This window comes from Bidens hawaiensis, unplaced genomic scaffold (genome assembly GCF_021521415.1).
Source record: "Bidens hawaiensis isolate Kalapana, Puna unplaced genomic scaffold, B.hawaiensis_p1.1 tig00011661_1, whole genome shotgun sequence".
Classification (NCBI taxonomy): Eukaryota; Viridiplantae; Streptophyta; class Magnoliopsida; order Asterales; family Asteraceae; genus Bidens; species Bidens hawaiensis.
In genome coordinates this window covers 490233-504742 of record NW_027491918.1, presented here as the reverse complement: position 1 = coordinate 504742, position 14510 = coordinate 490233, and the positions used below count along the sequence as shown (strand labels likewise).

The 14510-nt window shown below is 44.7% G+C and overlaps 1 protein-coding gene across 1 annotated transcript; it reads right to left on the bottom strand.

The window, feature by feature from the left end:
- Positions 1-12227: 12227 nt before the first annotated feature.
- LOC143538632 (metacaspase-3-like) lies at positions 12228-14510 on the bottom strand. Its single transcript, XM_077032146.1, has 4 exons — positions 14054-14510; positions 13523-13853; positions 12585-12708; positions 12228-12489 (listed from the first exon to the last, which is right to left on the bottom strand). Exons 1-4 carry the CDS (start codon positions 14508-14510, stop codon positions 12277-12279), a joined length of 1125 nt encoding a protein of 374 aa, XP_076888261.1. The 3' UTR covers positions 12228-12276.

Here is a 14510-nt window from a genome sequence, read left to right as displayed (position 1 = left end):
TCCAAAACCTTTAGGCCAACTGCTACAAATGCAGGAAAGTCAAAGTTTGCAAGGGACATTGCGGAAGCAATCGCCCCGAGAAGTGCCAAACAAATGTCCAACATTGGCACTTATGATGGTCTATCCGACCCAGACGACCACTTGAACAGATTCATTGCGGGGGCAACCGTCAGTAACTGGACGGAACCCACGTGGTGTTATATGTTCCAGATGACTCTGGTTGGAGCGGCCAGGGCATGGTTCGATCGTTTACCGGTCCACCACATATATGACTGGGCGGACTTTCAGAACAAGTTCAGCCAGCACTTCAGCCAACAGAGGAAATATACTGAAGAACAGTGGACGATCCTCAACTGCGTGAGAGAGGAGGATGAATCTTTACTAGACTTCATCACCCGTTTCAACTCCAAAAAGCTAAGTCTCGGCAACATAAGTGAAAATCTTGTTCGCGCCGCTTTCATCCAAGGCGCCGAATACCCAGAGCTTATCCGCACGTTGACGGGTAAGGATGGCATGCCATCAACATGGGATGCCATCATGACGGCGGCAAAGCGCTTGGCCGAGACGGAGAAGCAACTGGGAAGGGATCTTCCCCAGAGTACACACCTCTACACGCAGAGGACAAGAGAGAACAATGTTCGGATCGCCCGGCAGAACAAAAAGAGGAAGCTAGGTATCTGGCAGTCAAGGGTAAACTTTGACACCTCATCCAGCTCTCACCCTCTTGTTGGCGGAAGAAATCACACACACCCTTCGAGCCAAAAGCACCGGTGGACTCCACTCACCAAAAGCGTCACGGAGATATTTGCCACTGAAAAGCTACCATGGCCAAAAGCTCCAATGATCCGGCAGCGACCTAATGTGGATCAGAGTAAATCCTGTGACTTCCACGGGACAAAAGGTCACAGTACGGAAGAGTGTACATCCTTGAAGGATATTATTGAAGCATTCGTCAAGGATGGAAGGCTGGCACACCTGGTGGCATCAATCAAGAAGGGAGGAAGAAACGACAACCGGTACCGAGGCAACGGACGAAAGCCCGTTGACATCAGCATCAACATGGTTCATGGTACGATCAGAGGAAGAAAAAGGCGAACGACAGAACCATGTGCGTGGAAGGAAGCTGAGGTGCGCTTCCCGCGAGTGCCAGGAGGACCCAGCAAAGAAGGCCCTATCGTCATCAAAAGTCAGCTGGGGCACTACATCACTTCTCGCACTCTTGCTGACAACGGCGCCTCGTCAACGGTGATGTACAGGCAGTTCTTTGACAAGCTAGATGACGAAGACAAGGAACGCCTGGAAACGATCTGCGGCTCGATGGAAGGGTTCGATGGCAGCACAAACACCCCCTGGGTATCCTATCATTCCCCGTCACTCTTACGGATGGGAAACACTCCCGCACAGAAGATGTGGACTTTGTCGTGATGAGGAAGCCACACCACACATACGACATTCTCTTCGGGAGAGACGGGATGGCAAGATTCAACGCCGTGGTATCCTCAGTCCACGGCATGATGGGATGGCCAACAGCTGAGGGTGTAGCGATGATCACCGGCATTCCCCAGAATTCGGTGAGCGATAACGGCACCAACTTTGCTGACAAGAAGCTACAACAGTGGCTGAAAGAACTTCAAATCACCCACACCTTTACCTCAGTGGCACACCCGCAAGGTAATGGTGAGGTGGAAAGAGCAAATAAAAGCATCGTCGAAGGCATAAAGAAAAGACTCTTGAAACACAGATCCGGCTGGGTGGACGAGCTTCCGCACGTCCTTTGGGCAAACAGAACGCTGAAGAAGGCCAGTATGGGAGAAACCCCGTTCAGTCTCACTTATGGCACTGAGGCCATGGTCCCGGTCGAAATTGGTTTACCCTCACCAAGGGTCTTGATTCAGCCAGAAGACAATGATGCGGAAAGACGGTTAGACCTAATGCTAACCGAGGAACGCAGAGACTTAGCCGCAGTGCGTGAAGAGAACTACAAGCGACAAATGCAAAAGTACTACAACACGCGGGTAAAACTCTGCAACTTCAAAATAGGAGACTACATACTGCGTAACAACGAGGCTTCGAACCAAGAACGCCCAGGAAAGTTGGCCCCGGTCTGGGAAGGGCCATACATCATCAAAGAAGTCCTGGGAAAGGGCGCATACCGGCTCGAAAGGCTCGATGGCACTCCCATCCCAAGAACATGGAATGGAGCTCAATTACGCAAATGTTATATGTAGATCAATTCCAAACTTGTAAAGAAAAGGCCTAGAGCCACTTCTAATGGAAATGATTCTCCTTTCACAATGTGTTGATAGCCTTACCTTTATACTTATGAACTTCCCACACTATTGTGCCGGTATTCACCGCATAAATGGGGGGAGAAGTAAGTCGTTACGTGTGGAAGGCGGCAAAACCCGCATAAACACAACGCTAAAAATGTTAAAAGTTTTAAGGAAAACCTACACGCAGGTCAGATGTAAGTAAAGTTTAGCCATCCTTGTAAGTGCAAGTGACGGTCTTACCCGCACAATCACGAACAAGGAAGCAAAACTTCAACCTATCATCTACCACGTTCAAAGGTTAACTTATTCTGAACACTTAGAAAATTTCAAAGGAAAAGATGAGGAAAACTTCCACGCAGGTCAGATATAAGTAAAGTTAAGCCATCCTACTAAGTGTAAGTGACGGTCATACCCGCACAATCATGAAAGAGGAAGCGAAACAAACTTATAATTTACCACGTTAAAAAGTTAACTTATCTAAGTACTAAAGAAATTGCTAAGTTAGATCAAAACATGCGTAAAATAAACAAGGCAAAGAACAAACACAATCTTTATTTCATCAAAATTCAAATATTACAAAGAGCTATACAAAAGCAAAAAGCTATGCTAGTGGTGGAAAGGGATCTTCAGAATCAAGCTTCAGGACCACTTCCACTTGGACCAGCTCCATCAGTAGAGCGTGGTGGTTCAAGGAAAGCTCTAAGGATAGCAAGCCCATCATCAGCAGCAGCGACTTCGTTCACCTTCTCCACCACCGGATGCGGGAAGGCGGCATACTGATTCACTGCTTGGTCGTAAACAGCTTCAGTATCAACATTGTACAAAGGGAAGTTGGAAGGCGGGATGCCTTTCTCAACGAACCCTAGACCAAGCAGGAAGCCGGCCCTTTCCCCATCCTCATGAGAAGCGTTGAGGGCTGCGCTCATAGCATCGTCATAAGACGTCTCTGAGAAGACCCGATGCACAACCTACAAGAAAATATAAGTATCAGAACCCTTTCTATTTACAAAGGAAAGCGTAAAGAGATGAAAGCTTACCTGAGACAACGCTTCTCGAAGAAGCCATTCATTGGCAACCAGAGCTTCTTGGAGGGCAGCTTGAGCTTCGTTACGGGCGCGTTCGGCTTCACTCTTGTTGAGGTTGGCAAGCAACACTTCTTTAGCCGCAGCCTCTTCGACGCCCTTTAGCTTACGCTCAGTATGGTCAAGCACCCCCCTCTGGTCCAAGATCTCCTGGAGCTTTTTGGCGCCTTCCATCGCCAAGGCATCATAAGCCTGCTGGAGAGCCTCTAATTTGGCTTTAAGCTCTTCATTCTCCACGCGTAGAGGCTCAGCAACAGCTTCAGCCTTGGTGGCCCTCTCGGTTGCGTTCCTCGCAGTCTCCTTAGCCAGCCGAAGCTGTTCATTAACAGCTTGGGCAGCCTTGGAACGGGCCTCGAGTCGAGCCTGAACTTCAACCTCGAGGGCCTTGAAGGCCTTCTCCTTCTCCGCAGCCACTGCGGTAAGTTTTTGGTTCTCCTCCCGGACAGCCCGCGCCTGAGCTACTTCTTTAAGGCGAGCTGCTTTTAACTTGTCGTTTTCACGACAAAGCAGCTCGACGCGCGGCTGCATCCGGGCCAGGAGAACCCGAAGCTCATTGGTTAGCCTACCCTCCTGGTAGCTAGCCATGGCTTCCCCCAACGCACCACTGGGAGCAGCGTGACGAGCCCATTCCACGCACTCCACAGGGGTGCGAAGGGTTGTTCCTCGGCGAATGTTCCATCGTGGAACATACACTTCATTGGAATCCGACACTGCAAAAAACATAAAGCAGTTAGGAAAAGATGATATAAAAAAAAATGAAAAGTGCCAAAAGAACCCTACGCACCTGTAGGGTCAATAACAGGCCGATAGCCGCCGAACCCATCACCTGAACCCAAGGGAAATCCATCCAAGAGGTCAGGTAGATGGGAAGGTGGCAGAGATTGGCGAGAAGCCCCATGCGTACCTGATGGATCGGCCGTCGTTGCCGATGGCGGGGGCATGGTAGCAGCCGCCGCGGTCGCCGCCGCGGAATCCGCAGCAATAGTAACCGCCGGCTCGGTGAAGGATGCTGTAAAAATAGCACTCACAGCCGGCGGTGACGTCATCACAGCTGGAACAGTCGGCTCAAAGGAGTGAGCAACTGAACCAGCGGATGCAGGCGCAGGCGCAACCGCCTGGGTCGTCGCCTCAGGTAGGCTGACCGGGCCTACCGTCATTGGCGGGGAGGTACCACTCTGCGCTCCACCCTGGAATGCGTCAACATCCACGCCTGCGTAAAAAAGATAAGTGTTAACGATATTAAACTATGAAGCTAAAGACAAAGGAAAATTGTACTTACGGGTTTTCTTGAGCCTGAAGGTACGGAGAGGCGGGGACGAACCCGATGGAGCCGGCCTCTTTGCGCCGGTTACCGTCGTCTTCTTGGGCTCTCCGGAGGTGACAGTCGCAGCCTCCGGAGCAGTGGTCTTATCACCACCGGGATTCCCCGCCACCTCTTCGCTCTCTGTCTCCGAATCAGACCGAGGCGCTGGATCGGCAGTGGAGGCCTTCTCCTTCCCCTTCCCGCCGGCAGCCTTCTTCTTCCGCACCAACGGAGGACCATCTGCGGATTCCTCATCAGAACATACGATTAGAGGAATTCCAGCAGAGGTTTCAACACTGAGGGGTCGAGGGTCGAATAGCGCCTTACCTGGCCGACGGGCGCTAAGGATCTCATGGCCTAGCGGATAGACCTCCACGAACCGATCCGCCGTTTGTTCTAGGATGGGCAACTCGTTCTCGTCTAGAGCGCGAGTACCCATCCGAGCGGGACCATCAGCCTCCCGCGGGTTTAGGAGCGACTGCAAGTCGTTCCCCTCTGAAATAAACAGGAAAAAAGTTAGAAGAGATTCGAAATCAACAATAAGAAACAAAGCATACCGTAAGGAACAGAGTTCGAACCGTATTCGAGGACGATGGGGATCTTTTGCGCATCGGCAGACTTCCACACCCGGCTCATCCCCAGCATCACCATCCCGGACTCCGCAAACCGGTAAACCGGAGATTGGACCCGAGATATCTTCGAGAACCATTCCGCCTCCTGGTAGTTGCAGGCGTGAAGGCTTGGGAGAGCTTGCCCATTCTTAAACTTCATGGCAAGGGGGATGGCGCGAGCGGAGATGAAGAAGAACTCCCGCTTCCACGCGCGAAGACTGCGCTCGGTCGCGAAAATCTTCAAACCCTTGATTCGGGTTGTCAGGGTATACCACCCCTGGATGCACCTCCAAGTATAGAAGGTCATCAGGCGGTCAACATAGGGCTCAACGCCCAAAATCCGGCACACCCACTCGAAGTGGCGAATCTTGGCGATCGCCATAGGGTGCAACTATGTCAAATGAACACCGTGCCTCTCAAGGACACGGTAAACAAACTTTGTCAATGGGAACCTAAGATTCCCATAAACAAAGAATGCAGCATAAACCCCGATTTTTCCTCTGGGGGCATCGTACACCGTCTGATGGGGTTCAGGAAACTCAGGCTCGAGAGACTCGAGCATGAACTTCCTGACGACGTACCGATACAGATCGCCGGGCAGAGCACACTGGCACTCGCCAGCAGTACTCTTGTCATCGCCTGTAGACTCGAGATCACGTGAAGACATCTTGCAGAAAGAAGAAAACGATTTCGGGAGAATGCCAGCCTGAAAAGGTGAGTATTCGCCGGAAATCGCTTAGAAGATGAAGAGAAGAGTGAAAGTGTGGATTACAAAGAACCCTCTCCCCCTTTATATACTAATCGCAATTAATGCGATGAAATTAATACGGAAGAGAGAGAAAACGAAGGTGCAATGAAACTATGACACGTGGCAAAAAGCAAGCTGGCAACAGCTGTTGACAGGACGCATACCATTAATTTCGCGGCCACGCGCCCGAAAAATCGCGCCCACGCGCCTGAAAAAGCGTCTGGAATGACCATGTACTGTCACGTCACCATAACTTCCTGCACGTCCTGACACAGTCAGAAGAAACCGTCGCACGACGTTTCAGAGGTTTGGACTGTTCTTATCCTTCCACCAACTCTTCGAATTTCAAAATTCAAAATTCAAAGATTCAAAAGGAAGCGGGAAAATACCCCTTACCTTGGCAACCAAGTAACCGTAAGACGGATGCGGGTACAGTGTTAAGGCAAAACCCTTCACATACTTAGCACCCGCAGGGAATTGACGCCATGAATACCTTGGAAGTAAAGTAACCGTAAGACAAGTGCGGGTACAGTGTCAAGGCAAAACCCTTCACATACTTAGCACTCTGCAGGGAATTCAAACCAAGAAGGATCTTCTGGGCCATGCTTGCGGAAACGGGAATAACATCCCCGCATGACGGGAACGTCGAGAACTATATTGTTCGAAACTCCATGGTGGGATTGATGGTTTTAGCATAATTGATCAGTATGTTGAAAACTACCAAAACCCCATTGAGAATCCACACAAGTGGGACTCAACGCTCCTGACGTACGAGGAGGTTACAAACCTACCCGCTTCACACCCAAAGATCAAGCAGAAAAGTCGGGAATTTCTGCGTGACATCAGGAAAACCGCGGGAAGAATCACCACGGAAAACCTAAAAACTAAACCCTTTTCAAAAACACCTTGCTAAGTCCAAAAGTTCACCTCACTTATTAATAATTCATGAGAAGACATTGGACTGGGGGGACTTGAAGAGGTAGGTCCCAGCAGAGCCCAGTTGAACCCGCAAGACTCACCTTGAATAGGGACGTCTGCGCAATGACCAACTGCTCCAGCAGGACCCACCATGCTCAGAGAACCTTACGCGCAGTACGCCAGCTGTACCCGCAGGGAAAGCCTCCCAATGGTGAAGTACCCCGCCTGTTCCCGCAGCTGCGGATACAAGCCATCAGGGAAGGCTACCCGCACTAACAGCAAGGCTACACGCACAAGGCATTCGCTACTTCAGTAGTCACATGAAGGAATGAGCAAGGCGGGAATACTCCCGCCTAAATGAGCCAGTCCGTATGCTTCTGGAAGGTCTTCCGTACTATACCTACTAAGGTATGGGCGGAACAGACAATTTGACCAGAGCAGCCCATGAACCAATCACAGGGTGACAGCTCACCGACAACGATACGAGGAGGAGCACCCTCTAGTACTGTTTGTCACTATTAGCCGCTGCCTACTCACCAACCCTTACGATGGGACGTGCGCAGCCTACAGTTGGTGGAACAGTGCGTAGCCGGTAGTAAAGGAACAGTTTACAGCCGACCTTGTTACTGTTGGCCGTAGCCTATCCACCAACCAGCATGGCCTGTGCGTAGTCCACTGTTGGTAGAACAGGAATACTATTCAGCCGGCTGTACCTTCTAGGAAACCTACCTTCGGCTATGAATACTCCAACACCTTGGAATGGTAAGGACATCATCTGATATCTCAATCTTATCTAGCAATCTCTTAATATACACTTATATTCAGAGCAATCTAGTCTGATTCTCACGCCGGAGGGTGGTCACAAGGAGGAACCCCCCCCCCCCCTTCTCAGTGACGAGCTTACGGTGTCTGTTTTGCAGGTCCACTGAAGAACAACTCTCTGCTAGACCTCATCCTCGTGGGAAACATTACTTAACCCCCAGATTATCTATAATCTGTCCAGGGTTCACTTAGTGTTTCTTCAGAATTACATGCACATTGAACCAAGTATTTCGAACTCTTCGATAGTTCGTTCTCTCTCATCATTCTCTAGCCTTTGAATTGAAATCAATCCAGTAAGATAGAACACCATGAGCATCAGTCATTGGATTCTTCTTTTCAACCAATAAGTACAAGAGCAAAAGTACATGTGAAAATGAGAGCAAGCCTCAGTTCTCTAACTTATGTGCTATTTATAATAGTAGCGAATACGGCCGGCGACATTAATCACATCACTAGTCTCCAGATGTTGTAACGACCTAACGAAACGTGACAACCACTTCTTGCATTTGTACCGGTCAATAGGAAATATTCCTTTTGTCCTTTTGAGTTTTGAGGACCATAATATTGTGCCTTTAATTCAATGCCATGTCCGGTTTTACCCTCTAGATCCTCGTCGCATCTCTTCACTTTCCAAGGCTATTTCCTTTAGAACGTGGCAAAAGTCATACATAACATCATTAGTATTCAATCATAACTCAAAAATGACATAACAATGCAACGATAGTAATGTAACCCGAATCCCAAAACATTTAGGCGCATTTAGTATAAGGTGGGAGACGCATAATTTTAAAATTTTATTTTCTTTCCGGGTAGATGAATCTTTTATAAAGTAACAACTCATACAAACAAACTCGAGGGTTGAGATGAATAGGATCCCAACTCGAGGGGCTCTGGAACGAATAAACATAAGGGTCTTGGATAGTGTATGTGCTTTATGTGAGATGGGGAGGGAGACGGCGGATCATATTATTACATGCTATCAGCAGTGGTGTGGGAACATATAGGTAGATTGTGAAATAATCCTCCTATTTATTGTTTCTTGATTAGAGATTTAATCAAGCTTCATAAGACCGTTAAGCTCGGAGTGATAGGAAAAGAGCCAATTCACGGGATAATCATAATAGCGTGTTGGAGATTATGAAAGCGAGAAATGAAAAGATGTTTGAAGGTAAGGAGATTAAAGTGAAAGAAATTATTGAAGATATAAAGACGCTTTTCAAGAATACACGTCTAAGTGACGCCGTAATAGTTTTCTTTAAACCAAAAAGTCAATTTTATTATTATATTCTTAAAAGTGGAAACGTACGTGAATACTTTGAACGATATTTTATATGGTCACTATTCGTCATCACCACAGCAAAACCCTAGCAACGTTTTTCACGTAACTCCATATCTCCGATCACCGGAAAACATGACGGAATCTCCTCCGGCAGCCACAACATTCATACCGACGAATCACTGTTCAATTTCACACACAAATTCAAACTAATCGAGACCGTACGTTACTTAATCATCACCGCCTTCACGTTCTTCCTCAATATGATATCTTCTGCTCTCAATTCCGATTTTTATTCCAATTTCGGTGGTTACGGTTACGGAAAGTGTACGGACGCCGGCGATGGTAAATTAGAAGGTGACACGTGCATCGCACGTGCACTTAATCAACTACTCGCGATAGTTAACGAGATTCCGGTGAGTTCGAGAAAATACGAGATTGTCCGATCGTACGCCGAGAAATTGATGGACGAGAATCTAGAGGTGGAGTACAAGCCGTTACGGAGAGTCAACGCCGGAGCACTCGCCGGCGCGTTTTCACGGACGCTTGAACAGCTGGAACTGGCGGTGGTGGACGGCGGTGAGTGTGACGGAGAGGAATATTCCGGTGAAGAAGAGGTTAAGAAGAAGAATAGTGGTGGCGGTTATTTTGTTGTGTTGGACCGGGTGGTTAAGACGGTCGGGTATATTGGTGACGTGGCGTGGACCCGGTTTGTGAAAGGGAAAAACGGTTTGGGGGGTCGGGTGAGAAGCTGGCGGCTGAATTGCTTTGGCTTGCGAAGAAGCTGAAGGATTGTGGGAGTTTTGATGAAGCTGTTTGTCAGTGGGCTTCGGCTTCTAAGTTGGGTTTTGTGGCTCTCTCGGCTCAGCCGCGGCTTCAAGGATCGTTGGTCAAACTTTCTGGTATTAGTTCTTTCCCCCCTTTGACCTTTGTTTATGTATTAAAAAATTGTAAAATTAAATTATAGTTTGTGTATTAAATACTATTAATTACAATGTATGGGAACCTTATAATTAAAAAAGGAAAAGACTTAAAAAAAGATTATTTTGAGTTGTGAGCTAAATATAAATAAGCATTGTAGTGAAAGTTAACGTACAAATGAAATTAATGTGATAATCAAGTAGCGCAATTATGTAATTACTTGTAATTACATAATTACTCATTACATAATTACTCTACTTGTATATATAATTACACTACTTAATTATCACAATTAACACGTTAATTTATTTGTATTTGATCAAAACCCAAACACTGTAATATGATATTAATAACTATATTTAATATTTTTTCGTCAAGTTAGAGCATAGACAGGGCCGGCCGTGGGTCAACAAAATCGGGCAAGAGCTTCAAGCTCACTCTTAATTAAGGCCTCCAAATAAAATAAACACTATATATAGATATATTATAAGGGACAAAGTAAATTCAAAGTTATCTATTAGTCTTGTGACAAACTTATGTATTGGTCTCGTGCAAACATAGCTATTGCTAGGTTGTATGTCATGAGTTCAAAACTTGTAACAAGTGTTTTTTTTCTTATTATTATTTTTTCATAATGATCATGAAAGGGTCACAATTTAGGCCTCTAAACTCGTTAAGCCAACCTTGAGCATATAATGTTTTCAAGTTGTAACAAGTAACCAAACTACGCTTGATATGTTACAACTTTATTATGTCGGTTGATGTTAGAAAATCTTTAATTGAGTGTAACGTATAAAATTTTAGACCTAGATATGTATTCAAACTTTGAAATCTTTTATCTTTGTTAACGCTTAAATTTGTAATTAAACCGTTATGTGCAGTTACAGATAACAGAAACTGAAAATTAACCAAACCGATCGGTTATACATTTTCCATATAGTGTTGCATATTACAATATTAGATTCCTTTTAAGTGCCAAACTTAGAAAGTGGTAACATAAACCCAAACTCGACGCAGTGTATTTATTCAAGCAAGTGGCGAGTATGGGAAGCGAAGACGATGAAGAGGGTGCCATGGAGGAGCTAAGGAAAATCAAAATGAAAATGTTGATGTCATGGTTACCGTTTTTGTGTCGATCAAGCCTTGGCACAGATGCACCTGTACTAAGTATTAATGAGAAAACTGAGCTTGAAAATGTGTTAGGTGAGCTCATAATGTGTTTAAAACATGAAGAGCAAGAAAATGTGTTGTCTTTATGGCTTCATCACTTCACTCATTGCCCATCCTCGAACCTTCATCAGTACTACGCTAGTTGGTGCACCACTTCCCGCAAGCTCTTGATTCTCGACGATAAATAAGAAGGTGCACGAGTTGTTCAATCGAAAAACCATGGTTTTCAAGAAACCGAGTGATGGAAAGATGTCAAAAGTCTAGAAATTGCATAAAATGTTATGTATGTTACTAGATGGTGACATTAGATGTGTCACAAAATATGGTTATTAATTATGTAATTAATGTTCATTCATGAAGCAACATAGAAAATGTGTAATGTCACAATCCATGTTTAAAACATGTTTCTTTCTTTTCTTGCTTACAGCTTCTTGGGTAGGTCGTACTTCGGTACTTAGTCGTTGGTTATTGTGACACCCGTATTTTGTAAACTTGTAAATTTATTTTTCAAATTGTTTTGATCCGTTCATGTATGATCAAACCTTTTCATTTATATGCATATAAAGTACATTACTAAATGTAAAGATTACCATATGAAATAAGAGTTATTTTATCATACCAAAACGAAGGCTTTTTAGTCGATAGTTATGACTTGTAAATCAAGAATCGACATGATAGTAAACGAATGCATATCTTAAGATCAAGTGGGCATGCCTTATTTTCTGTTCATGTATAGATTATAGATAGATGGTAAGATGGAGTCTACAAGTTAAAAGGCTCGGAGTTAATCTCGAATCTTGTAGAAGAAGATAGTTGAGGCTCCTGCAATTGTCATTCATCAATGTTAGTACATACAAATAATCTATCAAATAAAGGGTCGCGAAGAACCTCATTATATATAATTTGAGATGCATAAATAGAAACATCAAATGCAGTTGTTTGGTAAATTCTCACGTTCGCCTTCTTTTGCGAACGGATGTCAAAAAGTATGTTTATGTGCATAATAAACCAAATATTATTGCTTGGACAATTACTGTATAAACCATTTTCGGCCCATTTTCTAAAAATGCGTCTTACTTCAATTTCGAACTCCAGTGATCAATATTGTTAATTATTCGTCTACTATTATGTCACTGTAGTTAATTATACATGTTACAGACTTACAGTAATCAGACTAGCTGTAGATATCAAACTAACCTGCGACATAGGCGATGCAAATGGCGCATCTATGCCCTGTTGTTGTTGAGCTTCACGAACTATTCTGCGCATGTTGTCAAGTAAATCTCCATATGTCCATCTATACGCACTACCCACAGCTTGAACGAAGCTATGAGTCAATGCACCAATCGCGTTGCCTGTGAAAACCTGCGCGTACGTAAACAACATGTTGAGTAAGCTATTTATATCTATTTGTACTTAATCGCATTGTTACAAGCACTAATACAGATTAGCATACTAACCGATGTATCAGCTGAATTTTGATGATCATCACAAGCACTAATACAGATTGCTGTTCCACCACTAGTACCACCATATGGTGAAACATGTGAAGGATGCTGAACTTCCCAGTTATAGAATCCTCTCCTGCATACAATCTAATTTTCAGTCTTCCGACTTAATTTGTCTGAAAATTGACTCGACTTGGGTTGTATTTTATATTCATTGTCTTAAACGGAAAAAAAAGTGTATCGTTGGCCCAACTCGATTCAAAGGATTTGTTTCTAAAAATAGGTTCTTTTAAAAAGGCCAGATGACAAATGGTGGTTTTTATTATTAGATCTTGTTTCTGGGTTAGTCGCGGTTTAAGATAGTGTGCTTACATTTTTAGAGTATGCAAATATGACTAAATCATACTAGTATGCAAAAAAGTAAAGTCGTCATCTTAGATAGGGACTTCAACTACAAAGTCACTATCTTAGATAGCGACCAACCAGACTTATAGTCTAACCAAAAGAACCACCCATACGTCATCATGCGTTTTCAAAAGAACCCATTTTTAAAATTGTTCCGTTTTAACCCAAACTCGGGATGCCCATGTTACCACCTCTAACTAAAACTTATGCATATGTGTTGTAAAACTATGTATAGTGGAGGAATTTAACTAACAAAAAAGTATTTGCCATGTCACTGCCACGTAGGCGAAGAGACATTCACTAACTGAACCATCAAATGTGTTTAGTGGTTTAACTAAAAACACAATTATTATTTGATTTTTATTTAACTAAAAGTGTGAAAAATTGTTTGATTGGTTAATACAAGACCTTGGCCCCACAACAAAGCCCTCACGCCCGCCATTTTATTGGCGTGTAATGGTGTTTAACATCTTAAAAATACCGAGGTGGAGTGGGGCTAACGTCCACTACAAATGGTCTAACAGTGTTCGCTAATACATACTCACCGATCAATCCTGCAAAGAAAAGGCAGGTCAAGAACAGTTCCGCTAAAGCAAGTGTCCATAATACTATGAAGTGTTACACCATGAGGTAATGGTTCTACAAGGATCTCATTGACCTCATCATCTAGTATCTTGCCAGATTTGCTATAGTCAACAGGACATATTGCTTCATCCACCCCATCTATTTCATCTCCGCTGGCATCCGGCACGCGGGACCCATGTCCTGCGTAGTAGAACACCAACGAATCCCCGGATCGGCTACCTTTGGTTAGCCACTCCATAGCTGTTATTATGTTATGTCTTGTTGGGGTCCTGGTGGGATCTGATTCCTCTTCTGAAGAAATTAAAATCATTCAAATGCCATAATTAATTAGTATGTTTGAGCATAAATGTGAATATTTGATATATTGTCATAAGTAAATTTATTGGTGTAAACTATATTAGAAGTAACATTTGTCGTTAAAAAAAAAAACTCTAAACAACCCTTTCAAACAAAAGAAAAAGGCGGATGGTGGCAAAAAAGCGTGTCGAAACCTGTAAGAACGCGAATGGAAGCACTTTGGAAGCCGAGGTTGAGCAATAACCGATGCATACTCCTAACATTAGTTATACTAGCAGGCAGTGTCTTGGGGTGACCTTTGTAGGTCACCCCACACAACACTGCCCGCTTCTTCTCATGCACCGGTTGGTTATAGTACCGGTTATAATATCCCAAACCATACCCTTGTGACGGTACGCCATAATAGCCAGAACCGTACGCTTGTGGAGCATTATAGCCTGCATATGCTTGAGGCTGTCCATAAGGGTCATTATACTGATAATTGCTCAAAACTTGGTCTGCATAACCACCTAAATGCTCGAGCATTCGTGCACCGATATGGCACTTACCCTTCTTTTTCGGGTTGTTGACCGTGTAACAGACCGAACATGGTTGCCCAGGTGGCACTGTCAGGTAGTTCTTGCACCCTTTACAGCGTCCTTGAGTTCCCAT